Raw genomic sequence first — 21,038 nt, 5'->3', positions numbered from 1 at the left:
TACGACCACTGCCTGAGACCATTTTTATAAGTGCTTTATTAAGATTAAATTAACATATCATATAATTCTTTTAAATTGGACAATTCAGTGGTTTTTAGTACATTCACAGAGCTGTACTTGTATGCCACAGTTAATTTTAGAACATTTTTAATCACTCCCCAAAGAAACCCCATATCCATTAATTTTCACCATCTGTTTCACCCCCAACCTATCAGCCGTAGGCAACCACTGTTCTTTCTGCCTTTTTAGATTTGCCTATTCTGGATATATCATGTAAATGGAATTATACAATATGTGGCCTTTTTTGTCTGCCTCATTTCATTTAGCAGATGTTTTCAGGTCATTTCTATTGTAGCTTATACCAGTACTTCATACCTCTTACTGGCTGGCTAATATCCACTGCCTAATCTTTCACATTTTGGCTAATTTCCACTGCCCTGATCTTTCACATTCATCAGTTGATAGACATTTGGCTATTACAGATAATTCTATCACACGTTTGTGCAAATTTTTCTGTGGACATGGGTTTTTGTTTTTCATAAGTATATGCCCAGGAGTAGAATTGCTGGGATGTAACTATATTTAATCTTTGAGAACTACCAGACTTTTCCAAAATTACAGCGACATTTTACCTTCCCACTAATAATCTATGAGGGTTCCAATTTCTTCTTTATCAACACTTTTTATTGTTCTTAGCTCCCCCTCCCCAAGCTTCAGATGTTTATTAATTAGTGTGAACCCCAGTACAATACACCAACATGATTTCATTCATTCAGAGGGAAGTTTTTCCTGAGAAGTGGAAAATTGTATGTATAACTTCTGGAAGATCTTCATTTTAAGCAGCTTTATAGTGAAATATTTCATTTAGAAGTCTGGACCTCCTTCCTTCAGTTTGCTGTTTTCTACATTAGAACTTGTATGTATCATTGGGACACAGTTTTTTCCAGGGTTGTGGGTTATTTCTGCCCCAGCTGACATCTGGGTTGAACAAAGCCAGATGCATGACATACAGTGCTGCTCCAGCACCTCCCTCTCCAATAAATACGAAGGAGATCAAGCTAGGATGTTTCTTTGTCTAACAGAGGATCTGGTGAAGCCTGGTTGCAGGAGAGGCCCTGAAGGGGAAGAAGAACAAACCTTCAAGGCCATGGACAAAGTTTCTTGTCCTCAGCTTTTGAGTTAACAAATCCTGTAGCTGTAATACGTTATGGCACCTCTGTTTTCCCTAAACTGGAATCATAAAGACTTCAGAGGATGTCTTTTATTTATTTATTTATTTTTTTATTTTTTGAAGATTTATTTATTTATGCATACAAGAGCTGGGTACAGGCCAGAGATGCGGGAGGTGAGAGGATTTACCAGAGACAGAATGGGGAACAGAACAGGCAGACTGACTGAAATACACTGCTGAGGGGAGCAGCAGGCGAGTCAGGAGAGGGCTGCTGCGCCATGTAGGTAGCTCCCTGGCCAGCTGGGGATCGAACTCGTGCTGCAGAGGCTGCGGATTGCTTCATAGGTTGCGTCTTAACCCCTTGCGCCACCAGGGAGGCCCCAAAGGATGTCTTTTAGATGTTATTTCTGAAGTTAGATACCTAGTTTCCTATTTATGCTATCCATTTTATGATTTTATAAACTTCCATCATATTTTGGGTTAGTTTAATATTGAAACAAACCAAGAACTCTTTTAATCTTCTAATGTATCTGGATTGGTAATTGTTCAAGAAATATTTTTTGATTAATTGATTTCTTAACTAAATATTGCTGAGCTGTGCAAAACATCAGCTATCAAACGCAGCTCATTTTCTGGACTCTGATTTTTTACTACAAGCCCTAGCTAAAGAAATAAGGTCTTACTAACATTGATTGGCCTTTCTTATCTTATAAATCTTTTATTTTTCAGAGGAATGGCTTCTCGTTGGAACCAAACAAGGACATCTTCTTCTATATAGGATTCGGAAGGACGTTGGTAAGTGGAACTTTCCAGAACTGAAAAGAGGTGGCTTACTGGGCATGTAAAAAGAATTTGGATAGTTGGCTAGTTTACTGTGAAATTAGTGATTTCTGGACCATTAACATAGTGATTGGGGGAGGAGGTTGCACAAAGATATCAGGGAGAAATGTGAGAATCTTTAGAGATTTTTTTAAAGACTGCTCCCCTACTCCCCATCTAGTAGGTAAAGTGGATGTTACTTCTCGCCTCACTTCTTGGAGACTTATTGCCAGAAGTAAGAAATACTGATGGGAATAGGATTCTGTGTAAATGACATGGTAGTAGGGAAAAAACTAGAAATTCTTCATATAAAAGATCATGTGAACTTAGAGAGTAGGAAATAGAGGACCTGGGTTAGATTAGTTTACTTCTCCTTGGCCACGTGGCTGTGAATCCGTTCCAATGTCAGTTTCCTCTTATGTAAACTGTGTGTTTTATAAAGTCACTGGGGTCAGATACAGTAATAAGCTTGAAAGTACTTTTAAAATTAAAGCTCTAATCCAAAATAACTTTGTCAGTAAAAATACAGAATAATAACTAAAAGTATTTGAAATTTATTCCAATCGAGTATTCTCTAATGGGGAAAAAAGTACCTCACTGCCTTTTCCTAAATTTATTTCTATGGTTTCTTAATGGAAACTTGATCTGTGTGGAGATTATACTCTACAGTTACAGAGATTCTTTACAAAACACAAGATTATATAACTTTGCTTAATAAATAGTTTAAGGTAAGGGTAGGAAAGAGAGTCTTCTCTTTGAACCTGGAACAAGGGTACCATTGGAAGAAAAGAGCATCTTCTGGTGTAGGGAAAGAAATTCTTTTCCCCCTCTACCCAGCCTAGGTTCTGTGGATGGGTTCCTGTAAAAGGAATGACAAAAGACAGCTTAACAAGAGAAAAACGAACAGATTTTTAGTAACATGTGCCTCACATGTGGGAGTATTCAGTGATAAGTAACCATAAGAATTTGGTCTTCTAAAGCATCTTATCAAGTGAAGAATAAACTTTTAGAGAAGTAACAAGATGAAGAAAAGGGACTTTAAGATTCTAAAGTGGTAAATTGTAGAAAGGTGAATATATTGGGGAACTAACAGGAGATAAGTTAGTTACATAGATTCCTCTGATGCTATCTTTTGGCTGATAAAAGCCTAGAGTTGTCCCCAGCGATTAAATTTTGTTCTTTCTGGTTGAGAGGGAAGGAGGATTCCTTTGTAAATTTATGCTTTTAGGCAAAAAGAGGAAGGGCAGAGAGCTTTTTTTTTAGTATCTTAGTTACCTTCAGCTCAAAATAGTCTTTACATCAAATAGTGTGTTTTGGGATAGCATATTCTGCTACCCTTTACTGGTGTAGTAGGGACAGAAGAAAGTATCTGATCAGGTTCTATGGTGAGAATAACAAGAGAAACTGGAAGATTAAAACAGATGGTTTCATTTATGTGTTTCAATTTTCCTTCAAAGCAAGAGTCAGACTTATTCTAAAATAATAAATATTTTAGGCTTTGTAGTTCGTAAGATCCCTGTCATGACTGCTCTTTCTGTCTTTTTTTTTTTTTTAAGATTTATTTATGCTTACAAGAACTGGGGTACAGGCCAAAGGTGTGGAGGGTGATGTGATTCACCAGAGATAGAGTTGGGAACAGAACAGGCAGATTGAAATACACTGCTGAGGGGAGCAGTGGGCGAGTCAGGAGAGGTCTGCTGTGTCATGTGGGTCACATCCCTGACTGGGGATCGAACTCATGCTGCAGTGGCTGCGGATAGCTTCATAGGTTGCGTCTTAACCCCTTGAGCCACCAAGAAGGCCACTCATTCTGCTCTTATAGCTGAAAAGCAGCCTACAATATGTAGACTGTAATATGTAAAATGTACATATTTACAATATGTATGTAAACATGTACACTATGTATACAATAACAACATATTGTATACAGTTTATATACAATATGTATGTACATACAGAGGATTGTGTTCCAATAAAACTTTATTTTCAAAAACATATTGGTAGCTGCATTTGGCCCATGGCAGTACTTTGCTGACCCATATTTTAAATTTTTAGTTCTCAGAGCCAGAATATTTATTCTGAGACATTTATTATTATTATTTAGTCTGTACTTTAAAAATGAAGCTTGCCTTGGATTTTATTCAGTATTCAGCAGTCTTTTTTGACTATCTGCTATGACTTAGGTACTGTGTAGGACAGGGAGATAAGAGAACCTGATATTTTTACCCCCAACAGTTGTTATCTAATCAGTTGTTTTTGCCATCAAATACTAAATACTGTAATAAAGTGACTTGTTTAAGATACCAGTTCTATGTAAGTGGTGAGGAACTGAAAACTAGTAAATCTTTCAAAAGTAAATCTTATGCATCATGTAGTCTGGACTGATGATATTAATCTGATTGGGATGGTGATTCTTCCTTGCCTTTTTGACAAGTTAGTTAATTTCTGGACTTCATCTTCCTCATATGTAACTTGACTAGCAATACTAACCTACCTTAGACAATTATCAAGTCCAACTCTGATTAGAAACTTTATTTCTCTTTCTATACCCTTAGAGAACAGTTTAATTCTGACTTAGCTCTGGTCTAGTTTGGACTAAAGTTAGACCCTGGCCTTTATGAATTGACTTCTAAATTTGAAATATTCCAAACCTAGATAGGACTGCTATTATACTGTCTTTCTGAGGAAATGAAGGCGCTAATAAAATGTCATGACCTGGACTTTGATCTAATATGAGCCATCTTTTGAGCTAAAAAATGTCTGTAGGCCTGCTTCTATTTGTATCTTAAACAGAACAGTTAGATGAGTTTACTTCCAAGGTCTTAACAAACTCAGGTTTATTACAGTGGTGCCATCACTCTACAGCAGTGGTTCTCAAAGTATGATCTGTAGATCCTGGGGGTTCCCCAAGATCTTTGAGAGCATCTACAAGGTCACAACTAATTTCACAGTAACGCTAAAGCATGAACATCATTTGTTTTTTGTTTTTCTCACTGACATTTTTTCACATTTGCACTAATTGTACAAAAGTAATGGTAACTAAAACTGCTGACCTCTAAGCACAAGTTTAAGATAGTAGTCAGCAAACTTGTTCATATCAAACTATACTTATAACCTTTGTGTTGTTCTCCAGCGTGTACTCACATTGGTTCTTGTGGTTTTAAAAACAATTTCACTTAAGAATGATCTTTGTGAGGCAGTAAAAATTATTAATTTTATTGTTTCTTGACCTTTGAGAACATGTCTGTTTAATCTGTGATGTAATGGGAAGTGGACATAAAGCACTTCTTCTGGGTGACAAGGCACAGAGTACAGGGCTGTCTTGGGTACTTTGTGATTGTACTTTGTGAAGTACTTTGTGATTGTTTGAGTTACAAGCTCAACTGGCCACTTTTTCACGGATTATCATTTTTGCTTGGAAAAAATGACTGACAGACTATGGTTTTTCACACCATCTGGTTATTTGGTAGATTTCTCAAAAATGAACAGAGGGAATCTGTCATGTCAAAGGGAATAATTGACAATATTTTTTGCTAATAATAAAGTTAGAGCTTCTAAGAGAAAATTAGAATTATAGAATACTTATATCTACCCCCATGACCTCAGCTTGTCAATACTTAATGATTTTTCTGTTGAGATTGAGAGTGATAATGATTTTTTAAATATATCCTGTAACAAAATATGCCAACATTTGTAAAATCTGCATAACTCAGCAAACCAGTTTTTTCCAGTTCATGAAGTTTCTAAATCATGCATGAGTAAAAGATCCATTTAAAGTGAAGATAGACCAACAAACTTCACCAACAGAAAAGTTCATTAATAGGTTTCAGATTCCTTTATGCTCAGTGAAATAAGCCAGAAGGAAAAAGAAAAATATCGGATGGTTTCACTTACAACAGGAATATAGGGGAACCAAATAAGACATCAGTGTAAAAAAATAATAACAGTACAAAGCACAACAAAGCAAAACCAGACTACTATAAGTCAGAGACATCCTGCAGGGGAGGAGGAGGGAGAGGGTTCAGAGGGAGGGAGGGAGGAGCACAGGGGACTGTGGTGATGGTGCTCGGGTGCCTTGGAGAAGGGAATTCTATGGGGGCTCAATCTGAGGGGGTGGGGGGAAGCAAATATTGTTTAAAAATAAAAAAAAATTAAACAGATCAAAAGATATATGATACAATAAAAGAAAATAATACGTCTATAAGTAGGAAAAAAATAGTTTTCAGATTCCTCATTATAAGAAATTCTAGTTGTCAACTTTTGGTATGATATTAAAGATGATCCACAATTGTCTGAAAATACTATTAAAATACTCCCTTTCCTAACTATATGTCCATCTGTGAGGACAGATTTTTTTGGTCATATACTTTAACCAAAACAGTACATCAAAACAGATTAAATGCACAAACAGATGTGAGTCCAGCTGTCTTCTATTAAACCAGATATTAAAGCGATTTGCAAAAGTGTTAGACAATGCATTAATTTGGAGAAATACTTATTTTTCATTAAAATTTGTTATTTATGCTAGCATGTAATGGACTTGCTGTTATTTTTAAATGGATGAATATATTTTTAAATTTTCTCAATGAATACATTTTAAAAATTTCTTAGTTTTAATTTCTGATATGATGAACGTTGATAGCTATAACTCACATAAAAGTTTTGGAGTCCTCAGTAATTTCTCAGATTAGGAAGAGATCCCAAGACCAGAAGTTTGAGGATATCTGCCCTAGATTGTTGTACTTATAAAGAGAATTGTTACAAGTAATAAAACCCTTTTCAAATGCAGAACTCTGTTGATCAGGAAGCTACTGAATTTTTTTTTTCCTTGTGAAATAAAATGACAGAATACAACTTCTGAATCTTCTGCAAGTTTAGTGTCACTTCTTCACCTCCTTTGCTGAATGACGTGTGGATGCTGGGGACAGGCCACTGCTAGCTGTGGGGAGCAGACCGTAGTCAGCACTGTGAACAGTCTCTCCAACTGGGGGGCAGGTGATAGTTTCTGGGCTCAGCACATAGGCCTTACAGTCTGCCTAGAGTTTGCTTTTGGGCAAACTTACTGCTTATTACCTAACTGGTAGACCCTTCAGGACTGTCAAATAGGAAATTGGAATTATAATACCTACTTTTTGGGGTGGTTGTGTGGTTCCAGAAAATATATATAAACTTTTAAATCTAGAACGTGGTACCTAGTAATTGCTTAGTGCTAACTGCTCTTATTATCGTGATATTTGTTTGCATTTTGACTCTAGTGACCTTTTTTTTGTATTTTTTTAAATTTTAAAAAATATTTTATATACTTCTTACATCATTTATCATTTTTGCACAATATGCATTTTCATTTTGGTTATATTCCCCATACAATTGCACCCCCCCCCTTATTTTGACCCTAATCCTTCCTCTCCCCGCCCCCCTCCCCATAGTGTGTCTCTAGTTTATAGTTGCTTGATTTTGATTTTTACTTTATTATAATTTGACTCTAGTGACTTTTGAGACTAATTATTTTTGTCATCCCAGCAAGTCCGGCTTCGCATGTTTTTATAGTATGTAACTTTCTTCCCCTTTTTTTGGAACAGTGCCCGCAGATGTAGCATCACCTGAAAGTGGCAGTAAGTGTAGATGCATTAAATTGCTTTAGCTCTGGGGATGATGTTTGCTCTGTCCTGTGATGTAGGACATAGGGTAGCTGCTGGGATTTAGTTGATCTAGATCTAAGGATGCTTTAGACTGGGTTTTATTGCTTGCACTCTTATATTTGACTGTTACTTTTTAAACTTTTTTTTTTTGTGAAACACTTTGCCAAGGTACCATTTTGTGTAGGGTAAGATCTTCACAAGTACCTTGTAGCTTCAATAAACTTCTGTGGTGTGGTCCTTTCTGCTAATGCCAAGTGAAGATGCATGAAACCCTTTTCTAAAATTGGAGTGGAAAGCAGCTTACCATGCTCAGTGTAAAGACAGTAACTATTTTTGATCTCCATCGTCTAGTCTTTGAGGAATTTCCGAAGAGTCCTCTAGGAGAACAACGTGGAACTGCGTTTTGTTGGTGTGGTTATTTTAATGTGTGTTCCTGTGTTTGGGACTGTGAATATCTCTTTCTTTTCTGTAGGCTGCAACAGGTTTGAAGTGACACTAGAGAAATCCAATAAGAACTTCTCCAAAAAGATTCAGCAGGTAGGCAGTGATGGTGGTTGCTACACTAATATTTTCCTTGTATGAGACCCTGTCAAAGCTGGAACTTTGGTAACATTACTAAAGTTTATTAAGGAGTCAATGAACTCTGAATCCTCTGCTGTCTGTCCTCCCATTAACATAGGGATTGGTCATGTGCCCGAGCTTCTCTTTACAAGCAGAAATTGTAATTGCACATAACTATAAGTTACATCCCTGTCACTGGGGCTTTTTAGCACCTGTATTTTTAGTACTATAGCTAATGAACATTTGCTGATGTCAGAAATGTTGAATTGAATTTGGTGATTTGCTATTTTCCAGATCCATGTGGTTTCCCAGTTTAAAATTCTGGTCAGCTTGTTAGGTAAGAAAAGGAGTTGCGTTTGTGTTTCATGTGTCAGAAAACAAAAGCTGTTACCTAATCAACTCTTTCATAGTTAACTTGGTAGTACTTAACAATGGAACTGACATATTCCAAACAAGATACAGCAGGATACAAAGTAGTAAAAGCATCAGCATCTGCCTTAAACTTGATCTTTGTTCTCCAAGGAGTGTTACTTCATTCATTCAGCCAGTAATTGAGTGAATAATATATTGAGTCCTACTCTGTGCAAAGCCTGCATTAGTATTGGGGAAACCGAGTTGAATAAGATATGGTTTCTATCATTGAAACCTATATTGTGATATGAAAACTGAAATGACAAAGTAATCATGATACAGTGGAACTTTGTAAAGTATGATAGGATCTTTTACTTTAAGATCTTATACCACAAGTACAGTCTTTCCTACATAATTCCTACCAGTGGATCATATATAATGGGAAATACTGTATTGTCATGTGGATGATTAGAATTTTGATAGAGAGACGAGCAGGGCATTGTAGGCAACTAAAACAACAAAACCCCTGAGATCTGACCAGACTTATGATATGTGGCAGAGAGTAGAAGGTATCAGGTGAGAGACAGTTCAGGGCCATCCTACTCAGCCTACTTGTTTGAAAACCCATTTGTTCATGGAAAGCAGCCATTGAGGCCTTTTCTTGACCAGCAGAGGACTAAAAAGTTGCCTCATGCTTTGTGCTCTTCAGGCCAGGACCCAAATAGTAGAATCATCTTAAACTTAATGACTAGATTGAGAAAAGAACATTTAAATAACAATCTTCATGATTAAAACTAGAGAGCAGTAGGTGCAATTCAAAGTATTTTGCATGCTTTGCTAGAAGGAAACACTTGCTGTGGTTTTGTACAGAATCCACAGGGGATTTCCTTTCTCTTTTGGAACCTTCTAACATAAGGAGCATTGAAACCATTTCTGATGCAAATATTGTATCACAAATTTCCAGATTTGAGGACAGAGTATAAATGTGAAAAAGAAGCTTTTTTACTGAAGCCGACCCAAATTTAGAAGAACAAAACATCCAAGTTCAGAAGACCGATTGACTGTGGGTTATCTCTTAAATGTTTTATAATGTAATTCTGGTAATGGACCACAATAAATCATTGTTAGTGAGACTGAAGGTACATCTCCAACCATCAAAGCCATTTGGTTCTTCTGGTGGTTAAAGTTTGGGTTTTTTTTTTTGTTTTTTTTTTTTTTTTTTGGTTTTGATTTTGTATACTAAAGAATTGTAATAATTTATAGTGATGTTTTTACCTCCTTCCCAACAGAAAACAACATTTATGTCCATGACCTATTGACATTTCAACAAATCACTACAGTTTCAAAGGCAAAAGGAGCATCACTCTTCACATGTGACCTCCAGGTGGGTGCAGGCGAAATTTGACTTTGTGCTATAATAAGGGCGGTCATATTCCTATATAATTCCTATATAATTCCTACCAGTGGATCAGATGAATAGCATATATACCCAACAGAGACTACAAAAAGAATACTTAATTTTGGTTGAATTACAGAAATGTCCCCTTATTATATGGCTTAAAGTTGAAACATTTGCATTCCCTGTGTATGTAATTCAAATACCAGGCATCTGTATAGCAGGAGCTAACCAAGGATAAAAATACTTGTCCTGGACACCCATTAGTAGAAAAACAAGGCTAACAGTATCATGAACATAATTATACAACATTAAATTGACTCTTGTTCTAAACATGTCATGTGCATTTGTCTTTAGGGTGTTTGTTATTCAGCAGAGTTGTTGCCAACTCATTAGCCTTATGTTCTTCAAAATCTGCCTCACCTCTCCACTCAACTTTGACTACTAGTTTTTAGCTTTATTGGTCTGCATTGACACTGCATTGTTGTGTGCTTAGGCATTTTCTTTTCTGCCACTCATTTGAGGGTTGAAAGTGGGCCCGCTGTCCCCGACACATGTTCCTCCCTGATCCAGTCTGCTGACTGCCATGAGTGAACATTTAAGGGAAAAAAGGAGGAAGTGGTTCTGTAGGTCAAGGCCTGCCTGGAGAGTTTCCTCTCTACATTATGAATGTCCACGAGATTGGCCAGCACCTTTGTTCCTCGTTCTGTCATTTCTGAGAACATCTTAGAGGACGGCGTTCTTTCTTTCAGCTTGCCTGGCAACGTGTCTTTGTCTTATGGGGATTTTCAGATTAGTAGCTATTTCAAGTAGAAAATCTCTAGTTTACTTGTCGTTCAGTTATGGGGTCATTATTTGTTCTCGGTGTCTCTTCCCAGCACACAGAGACTGGTGAGGAGGTGTTGCAAATGTGTGTGGCTGTGAAAAAGAAGCTGCAACTCTATTTCTGGAAAGACAGAGAATTTCATGAACTGCAGGTAAAATCCACTCTTACCTGATCTGTGGGTTGGGCGGGAGCTGCTTCTGCACTTGGCCCACACTCAAAAGACTTCCTGTTCAGTTCTAGTGAAAGTCAGGATCCTGGTCTTGGAGTCCTCCCCACGTGGATGCTCTGCTCTGAATAGATGAGAGCTAGTTCAGGCCCACTTGTCAAAGTCTCCTGGGCCACAGGGGCAGGGGCAATACAGTTCAACATCTGTACAGACTGGTTTATTTCAAAGTAAATTTTCACCTTTCCAATTTTCACCTATCCAGTTCATGGGTGAATTTTATTTTTATTAAGGGTGATGTCTTGGCCTTGTGCTTGTTGGATTCTATTCAGACAAGGGTGAAGGTGATTTTTCAGAGTGGAGGTGGAATAACAGGCAAGTCATGCTTTTTTTCTTAGAACACCTTTCCAATTGAACTTTTGTTCTCTTTCTTCAGGGGGACTTTAGTGTGCCAGATGTGCCCAAGTCCATGGCATGGTGTGGAAATTCTATCTGTGTGGGTTTCAAGAGAGACTACTACCTAATAAGGGTAAAAATTTGTTATTTTGCAAATATCATCATTTGCCTTGGGGAAGAAGATTATGAGGTTGCCTGAGGGAGATAATTCCATGTTCTGAAATACATGTCAAAAGACTACCTTAAGTAGATAGAGCTTTTGGTATAATAAGGTTTGTCTTTTTGGGGTTATATTTCATGCTTCTTGCATTTTACACAAATAAGATGTCTGTGTGACTGAAGCCAGAAAGAGTCAACTCTTAGTTCGCAACATAATGAATTATCCACATTCCTATTCCTAATTACTCAGACAAAATAGTATTGTCCAATGGCATAGCATTGTTATGAAATGCTATCTTGAGGCTTCAGTGTTCAGGAATTATAAACTAGTTTTAGTATTAAGTATTTTAAGGCTGAGTTTCCTGTGCACCTCCCACCCCATCTTTTAGTATATTTATTTAAAAATTATCTTCACTTTTTTTTAATTTCAAAAGTCACATGTATTTATTATAGAAAGTAGGAAAATAATCTCCCCACTCAGAAATAATCACCATTAACCTTTGATATCTGTCCTTCCACCCTTTTTATGTAAATGTGATGCCAAGCGTGTATTATAACCTGCCTTTTCTCCTAACCTGAGCAGTGATTAGCCACAAATTGTCTTTTTCCCGCCAATAAGGCAGAAAAGTCTGATGTACCATTTACTTCATACACCTTTCTTAGCTCCGTACCCCTCTCATAATCCAGACTTAGCAATTTGAGAAGTGTCTCTTCCACCTCCCCACTTCCCTACCCTGTACTCTGTTTTCCTTTCAGTGTTTACTAGTTAACATATTCTTTATTTATATTGTTAACATCTCCAAATTTTATTAGCATCAGAGTTGCAAACTCCTAGAGGAATCACTGCTGTGCACCTGATAGAATGGCAACCAGGCATATGGGTGCTGCAGGGAGAGGGGCTTGGGAGGAGGGATGGGCCCCAAGGTGGAGTAGGGCTTTCATTCCTCTGACTACCTGGGATGTTGCCACTCCTTAAAGAGTCCTTTAAGGGTTGGAAATTGTGCTTTAGGACCAGGTTTTTCAAAATTTGTCTATATGCAGTAAAATTCATTCCTTCTGATGTATAGTTCTGAGTTTTGACAGATGCCTAGAATTGTGTAGCTATTCACTCCCACAGTCACAATTCAAAGCAATTTCATCACCCCAGAAAATTCCCTCATACTGTCCCTTTGAAGTCAGCTCCTCTTCCTATGTTCCAGCCTGCAGGAACCACTGATCTGTTCTTCATCTCTTACAGTTTTGCCTTTATAGAATGTCCTATAGGTGCAGTCATACGGTATGAAACCTTTTGAGTCTGCCTGCTTACACTTCACATAATGCACTTGACATGCATCTGTATTGTACATGTCAATATATTCTTTATGGCTGAATAGTATTGCACAGTATGGATGAACTATAGTTTATCCATTCATCAGTGGAAGGACAAACTTTTTTCCAATTTTTAGCCATTATTACAAAGCCGCTACAAACATTTGCAGACAGGTTTTTGTGTAAGCACAGATTTTCATTTCTCTTGGGCAAATGCCTAGAAATGGGATTGCTGAGTCATTGGTAAGTTTGTATTTGATTTTGTAAGAAGCCAACACCCAAAATGACTGTACCATTTTGCATTGTCATCAGTAGCGAATTTTTCTGCATCCTCACTGGCACTTGACATCGTTGTTGCCAGGTGCTCATCTCTGTGAGAGAGAAAATGAGACAGTATCTACATTGTGATTTGTCATAACAAACTCTGTAATACTTCCTTATACCATAAAAAAATATTACTGCATTCTGGAGCTTTGGGTTTTATCTGGCTTTGTCCAGGCTGAGTCCATGTGTTGGCTGGAGAATGCTAGGTGACTCACTTTGTATCTTCCTGTAGGTGGATGGAAAGGGGTCCATCAAAGAGCTCTTTCCAACAGGAAAACAGCTGGAGCCCTTAGTTGCACCCCTGGCAGATGGAAAAGTGGCGGTGGGTCAGGATGATCTCACCGTGGTGCTCAATGAGGAAGGAATCTGCACACAGAAATGTGCCCTGAACTGGACAGACATACCTGTGGCCATGGGTGAGTCCAGCAGTGCCTGCTGCTTGCCACTTGGGTGTGGGGCTGTGTGCCATCTGGCCGAATGGAATCCCACCCCCAGCTTAGCAGACTGTGGTTTACAGTGTCATCTGCTCTCTTTTCCCCTTCTTTTCTGGGGTCATTTTTAAAATAGAATATTCTGGTTCTTTATTTATTTTTTTTTAAAGAGGCATGTATTTATTTATTTGTTTTGTTTGTTTATTTATACACGCACTGGGTACAGTCAGAAGCACGGGAGGGTGAGAGAATTCACCAGAGCCAGAGCGGGGAGCAGAGCAGGCAGAAGGACCGAAGTACACTGCTGAGGGGAGCAGCGGGCGGCAGGAGAGGTCTGCGCGCCATGTGGGACCCTCCTCCAGTGGCAGGGGAGCAGCCGGGGATCGAACCGGCGCCACAGAGGCTGCGGGCAGCTTCGCAACCCAGCGCTCAACCGCTGCGCCACCGGGGAGGCCCAATATTCTGGTTCTTATTAGGAAGCTGGGTCTTGCCCTAGAGGTGGGAAAATGTCAACTAAATTTTACATTTTAAGAGTGATTGTTATTTTAATTTCTAGCTTATTTTCTTTTTACCTTTTTATTGGTTTCATTGAGTCCTCTGCAAATAGACAATATCTGCAAATTAGTGGACCTGTTTAATCCTATGATCTTATAAATTAGTATCGAAGGACTTCTGATGTGGTGGTTTGTCACTGCTGGTATTGTAGTTTAGAGCTGCAGTCTACTTTTAGCCGTCAGTCTGTCCTACATATTAGGCATTTCTGTTCCTATACCTGCCTTCAAGCTCCCAGCTGGGGGAGAGGACATTCTTTTGTTTTTTTTTTTTTTAAATTTGTTAATTTTTATAAAAGAAATGGGGTACAGGCCAGAGGCATGGGAGGGTGAGAGGATTCACCAGAGACAGAGCAGGGAGCAGAACAGGCAGACAGACCGAAGACACTGCTGAGGGGAACAGCAGGTGCAACAGGAGAGGTCTGCTGTGACTTGTGGGTAACTCCCTGTCCGGCCAGGAATCGAACCTGCGCTGCAGTGGACAACTTCACAGTGCTGCGCTCAACTGCCTGCGCCACCGGGGAGGCCCAGAGGACATTCTTTCTAAGTAGAGTAGGAGGATCACTATCTGACAGGAAGAATGCTGTCCTTAGAATGGTGTGCATTTTAAGAATCATATATTTTTCTTCTAATCTTACCTTTACTACTTCTTCAGATTCCAGTCATTTTGCCCCTTCCCTTACACACTGCACCATCATCTTCTGTACCTTTTTCTTCTCTGCCCAATGGCTCCTGCTCCTGCGACAAGCCCTCGTCAGTGGCACTTCCTCTAAGTAGTCTGCTCTGACCCACAGCACAGTCATTCACTTCCCCTGTGGTGCTTCCCTCTTGGGTTTCTTTCTCCGTCATGGAGCCCACACTCCCCACTGGCTGCAGTGGTTGTCTATAGTGGTTGTCTGTTTCCTCTGCTCTTATAGGAGCTCATGTCTTGATCTGCTTGGAGTAGTGCCTGAAACATCAGAGCTTCTCAGTAAATTCTTACTAAATAGATGAATCGCTGTCAGTGTGAACCAGCCACTCTGCGGCTCGCCAGCCTCTCCTCCAAGTTTTAGAGACATTAAATCTAGACCATCACTGTGGCCAGAGAGGTGGGAGGACTGACCAAAGATATGACGACCTAAAGGGTTTCTGTTATAGATTGCCATTTTTATTAAATAAGACCTTATTAAAGTAGGCCAGATTTTATTTTTATTATTTTTTAAATTTTACTTTATTTTATTTATGCATACAAGAACTGGGGTCTTGGCCAGAGGTGCAGGGGGTGAGAGGATTCACCAGAGACAGAGTGGAGAACAGAACAGGTGGATCTACTGCAATACACTGCTGAGGGGAGCAGCGGACGAGACAGGAGAGGTCTGCTGTGCCATTTGGGTCAACCCCCTGGCCAGGGATCGAACTCATGCTGCAGGGGCTGATGATAGCTTGATAGTGCTGATACTTAAACCCTGGCCTACCTGTAAAGTAGGCCGGATTTTAAAAGGAGGGAGACATTTTACATGTTTATACAACTTAACATTAGGGAAAATTTTACTCATTGTAAAATGTTCTGGCATAAAAGGAAAATAAAATCCAAAAGCAAAAGCAACATGCTTTTTTAAGTTTATATTTTGGGGGGTGAAATAGATCAATATAATAACAGCAATAGCATTCACATCAGTGTAAGTATTACTTTGGTCTTGGTTTCCTTGTTTCTGAGTTCCAGGTCCCCTCTGGTTTTGAAATTGTATCATACTATTTATAGTATAGATTATAATATAATTTGAAATAGTTTTTATCAGAAGATAGATAATTGGGAAAATAAAATCATAGCAAATTAGCCACACTAAGACTATTATAAATACTGTGTATGAATATATCTTTGAGATTAAATTTCCCTGTGATAATCATGCCATCTAGTGGTTAATTTTTTACTAATTTAAATGTACAGTTCAGTAGTGGTAAGTGTGTTTGTATTGTTGTGCAACAGATACTCAGAACTTTCTCATCTTGCAGAGCAGAAACTACATATTAAGCAAACACTGGTTCCCCATTCTCCCTCCCCACATCTTTTGTCAACCACCATTCTAATTTCTGTTTCTATGTATTTGACTACTTTAGATGCCATATATAAGTGAACTTGTAACAGGGTGGTCCCCAGGAAAGGGGGAGGTTCCCTGCCCCACCCAAGGGAGGGTGGAGCTGAGCAGGAAGAAGAGAAGCTGCAGAAGAGACTGAGGAAGGAAGCAGGATGGAGCCAGGAGACCTGGAGGAGGCGCATGGAGACATGTGAAGGAACTGCGTTTGTCTTTTGGTCGTGGACTGGGTGACACAGATGTGGGTGAGACCCGTGGGGAGGTGACAGTGGCAGCTTTTATCTTGATGTTGATTTTGCTTTTTTCCTTTTGGGCTTGTCTGGTTGTTTCTGGCCCTTTTCTCACCCAGTCCACAACCAAAAGACAAGCGCAGTTTCTTCACGTGTCTCTAGGCTCCATGCGCCTCCTCCAGGTCTCCTGGCTCCATCCTGCTTCCTTCCTCAGTCTCTTCTGCAGCTTCTCTTCTTCCTGCTCAGCTCCACCCTCCCTTGGGTGGGGCAGGGAACCTCCCCCTTTCCTGGGGACCACTCTGTTACAAACTCATAATATTTTTCTGTGACTGGTCTCTTTAACTTAGCATAATGTCCTCAAGGGTCATCCAGGTAGTAGTGTTTGATAGCATTACTACTTTTAATACTGAATAATAATATATATTATGTATCTGTATATCTCCATTGGACATATATAACACATATCCTTTATCCGTTTATCAGTTGATGGACATTTTGGTGACTCCTACCTCTTGACTTTTGTAATAATACTGTGAACATGGGTGTCCTAATATCACTTCAAGACCTTGCTTTCAGTCATTTAGGTAGAGACCCAGAAGTGGAATTGTCAGGTCATATGGTAATTATGTCTTTACTTTTTCGAGGAACCGCCGTATTGCTTTTCATGGAGACGGCATCATTTTACGTTCCTGCCAACAGTGCACAAGGGTTCCAGTTTTTCCATATCCTCACCAAATAGGTTATTTTCTTTTGCTTTTGATAGGAGCCATCGTAATGGCTGTGAGGTAATATCTCACTGTGGTGTTTTACTAATTCTTGAAATACAGCGATAGGAAATATTTCTATTATTTTTAGATTGATGAGTGTAGTGTACAAATAGTCTTTTCTTTCAAAGTTCATTTGAAATGTTAGATTTGAGTTTTTGTATTTTAAAAGATGCACTTTGTGTGCTGTATTTGCTAATTCTCTCCAGTTATGTTAAATATCCTTCCCCATGCTACCTCTCAAATGAAAAACTTCGTTTGTAAGAATTTTATGGTTTTGTCTGCTTTTGCTTTTTTCATATGGACTTCTTTAGTACTTTTGTGACATTATTCTGCTTCTACCAGCATTCTAACCTTTGGACTGCCACATGCCTTCAAAAAGAACAGGAATGGATATAGTAAATGTTATTTTCAAGAGGTGGAGGAAGAAAGATTGAAGAAAGGGGGTTGAACTCAAGAATTTATTTACACAGGTCCTTTCCCAATAGGGTAAATCTGGGGTCAAGGATAATTGAATGAAAGTGTTTTTTAATGTGTGTTTTAATATAGGAAGACAGTGTTAAGATTCACGGCAAGTGTCAAATAAGAAACAATTATGCTGAGAATGTCTTCTGGCTGCCTTCTCTGTGAACCATTAAATAGCAAGTAGAGTTTTGCATCTTTTCCCTGTGAAGATCTCAAGCAGGAACAACATTGGCCAGAAATGTAGAAGTCTTTCTTTGGCATAATTTTGGGGAAAAAAGAAATTGCCTTCTTCTTGCTCTTTCTGAAAGAAGGATGCATTGGTAGGGGCAGCTGCAGTTGACTTTGGCAGGCCTAGCTTTGTGACTAATGACAAAGGAGCAAGTGAAGCTTTTACCTAGTTCTTTGGGGGAAACGGTAGGAGGGGGTCAGGTAACTCTCAGCAAAGCTGGGTGCCTCCTTTTTGTGTAAGAGATTTCTCTAAACGTTACTTAGGCAAACAATTTTTTTTTTTTCTTTGTATAGCTACCACATTGTCGCATCCTGGCTTGGTATTTGACTAGTGGATTTTTTTGAGATTCATTTAAATGTAACTTAGAAGTGGGCCACTGAATTAGTCTTAGACCAGTACTGTAACCAAGATGTTCTCTCTTGCACAGAGCACCAGCCTCCCTACATCATTGCAGTGTTGCCTCGATATGTGGAGATCCGAACATTTGAGCCAAGGCTTCTGGTCCAGAGCATTGAATTGCAAAGGCCCCGCTTTATTACCTCAGGAGGGTGAGGAATCTTTACTCTAGCTGCCACATGGCGTCTAGTTATTCCAAAACTAGAGTAAATTCCTATGTTATCATCAAACCTGTGCTCTTTTACTAATATCTTACTCTTACCTCCAGATCAAACATCATCTATGTCGCCAGCAATCATTTTGTTTGGAGACTTATTCCTGTTCCCATGGCAACCCAGATCCAACAGCTTCTCCAGGACAAGCAGTTTGAATTGGCTCTGCAGCTCGCTGTAAGTCTTGTTTCTGAGATTCACTTGAGTCTCCCTTCTTTGTTCTCCAGAGCAGATGATTTGGATTTAGATGTTCATACTTATTTTGGACTGGTAGAATAAGCACAAAGCTGAAAGTCAGAAGACCTAGATTCTGGGTCTGACTCTGCCTTAAAATATCTATATAATTCCAAGTGATTTTGTTTTTTCAGTTGGCTTACCTGCTAAATGTAGAGTGCATGCCCACTGTAATAGAATACCTTGTACACTTCATAGAATGATATGATATGGTATGATATGATATGATAAAGACATTGCAAACATTGGAGTAAAGTAGCAATCATAAATGTAAGGTTATAGTGTAGCTGATGTAATGACTAGAGGCCTCATAAAATCCCCACTAGTAGACTCCTCTGTGGGGATAAACAGGCCCTCTTTAGGTGTTCTGAAAGCACCTCAGGTTGCTGCATTTAGCAGGGCTGCACCCTTAGATTTGTGACTGTCACTCTCCTTGAATTGTGCAGGTATGTTGCTCACAGCTCAGTAGGAACCCTGTTCTTGTCCCAGTGATGCACCCATTGCCAGCACTCTTCTTGGACTGACTTCCCAGTCATGTCTTCTTTCATACATTTGCAGTGCTGATTGCTGTCATCTGAAGAATGGGTTGATTTTAGGAAACAGCCCAAAGTCATTCTGAGCAGTGCTGATTTAGTGGAATAGATATTTTTATGAGGATAATAGTAGGAAAACGTAATGTGTAGAGTATCTTAGAAATTATTGGGGGTTGTCAAAAGTCATGACATTTTTGCTTGAAAAACAGAAAAAAATTACATCATGACTTTTCCAACAACCCAAATATTGGAGTAAAACCTATGTTTATAGTCATGTGGTAGATACTTTTGAGGAATAACATTTATTTTGGATGTATAAGTTCTACATTTAAAAATCAGTCACACAGGGCCTCCCTGGTGGCACAAGGGTGAGTTAAGACACAACCTATGAAGCTGTCCGCAGCCACTGTAGCACGAGGTCGATCCCCAGCCAGGGAGCTACCCACCTGGCACAGCAGACCTCTCCTGTCTCGCCTGCTGCTCCCCTCAGCAGTGTATTTCAATCAGTCTGTCTGTTCTGCTCCCCACTCTGTCTCCAGTGAATCCTCTCACCCTCCACACCTCTGGCCTGTACCCCCATTCTTATATGCATAAATAAATCAATCTTTAAAAAAAAAATCAGTCACACAAACAAAAATCTAGTCTTAATAGTTAAAAATGTTTAATATTTATAAAGGTGATTTCCTTCTTGAGGCATTTAATTTCAGCATTTTATTCTTTTTTTTTTTTGCCACTCAGATTATACCCTCTGTTATTTTATTTCATTTACATTTTGAAAATAATATATACCCCTGAACCCACCATCCTACCCAAGAACAATAACCCATATAATTTATTTGCCCCTCCCACTTCACCCCTCTGTATCCCCTCCAGACACAGCCATTACCCTAAATTTTGTGCATATCCTGCCCTCAGAAATTTTCTTTGGTTTATTTGTGTGTGTGTGTGTGTGTGTCTATGTATGTACTTGAATACTGTGTTTAGTTATTGAAGTATATAAGGGACTCATGCAGTACATAGCTTTTTTAGCATCTGTTTTTCTTTACAGGAATGTCTCAGGTCTTTTCAGTGCTCCTCCTGCCAATTGTTTGTTTAATCTGCTTATAACCTTTGCTAGAGAAGATGGAAGTAGGTGTCCATTTCCTTCTCTTTCTTAGACTTGTACTTACCAGCTGTCCTGCACTGTGACACAAATGGTTGGTTGACTTGTTAGTTCTTGAGGAACCTGCCTTTCATTTAATAATCAGAGAACATACATGAAACTTTCAGAGGGCAGCTTCCATGCCAAAATTTGGTGTTGACAAAATGTATAGCAAAATGTTAGAAAAGAGACGATTTCCCATGGGCTGGAAAAAGCCCCTAATGTTGAACCCTTTCAGGAGAGATCAAGAGCAGGAAACAGGAAGTGTTGAAGAGCCCACAGAAATGAAAAAAGTGGAAACAAGTATTTTCAGGAATTTTGGAGGTCATCCTGCCTGGAGCAGGTGTGGCTTGAATGTCAGGAAATAAGCCGCATGCGAGGCTGGTGCCAAGTTTTGAGCCATTTGAAGCCCCAAGCAGAAGAGCTTAGCTCAGGTTTGGCTACATGTTGATGGTGGTTTGGACTAGGAGATGGCAGTTGAAAAGGGAAGGAAATGAGAGGAAAACACTGAGAGCTGTTCTGAAGGAAGAAATTCAATCAGTAAGGATTGGATAACAAGGGCTATAAAGGAAAGAAGTTATGGGGAAGAAACAAGAGTAAAGAAATAGCTACACTTACAGTTTTTCTATCAACAGGACCTTTCTGACTGTGCCAACTATGTTAAATG

The 21,038-nt window shown here is 39.0% G+C and overlaps 1 protein-coding gene across 3 annotated transcripts in view; it reads left to right on the top strand.

The window, feature by feature from the left end:
• VPS39 (VPS39 subunit of HOPS complex) overlaps positions 1–21,038 on the top strand; it is a gene marked incomplete at both ends in the record, with an annotated part of 36,226 nt that overhangs the window by 3,727 nt on the left and 11,461 nt on the right. For 2 of the 3 annotated variants that reach the window (XM_084240826.1, XM_084240825.1), the window contains 10 exons: positions 1,901–1,966; positions 7,570–7,602; positions 8,102–8,166; positions 8,485–8,527; positions 9,831–9,925; positions 10,816–10,914; positions 11,363–11,455; positions 13,346–13,529; positions 18,283–18,403; positions 18,520–18,640. In XM_084240826.1, coding sequence (XP_084096952.1) covers positions 1,901–1,966; positions 7,570–7,602; positions 8,102–8,166; positions 8,485–8,527; positions 9,831–9,925; positions 10,816–10,914; positions 11,363–11,455; positions 13,346–13,529; positions 18,283–18,403; positions 18,520–18,640 — 920 coding nt within the window. The remainder of the gene's footprint in view (positions 1–1,900; positions 1,967–7,569; positions 7,603–8,101; positions 8,167–8,484; positions 8,528–9,830; positions 9,926–10,815; positions 10,915–11,362; positions 11,456–13,345; positions 13,530–18,282; positions 18,404–18,519; positions 18,641–21,038) is intronic. The other variant, XM_084240827.1, reaches the window with a different exon arrangement.

This window comes from Talpa europaea (assembly GCF_964194135.1).
Source record: "Talpa europaea genome assembly, chromosome: 8".
In the NCBI taxonomy this organism is placed as follows: Eukaryota; Metazoa; Chordata; class Mammalia; order Eulipotyphla; family Talpidae; genus Talpa; species Talpa europaea.
The sequence above is the reverse complement of the archived record's forward strand: the minus strand, read 5'-3'. Positions and strand labels throughout refer to the sequence as shown.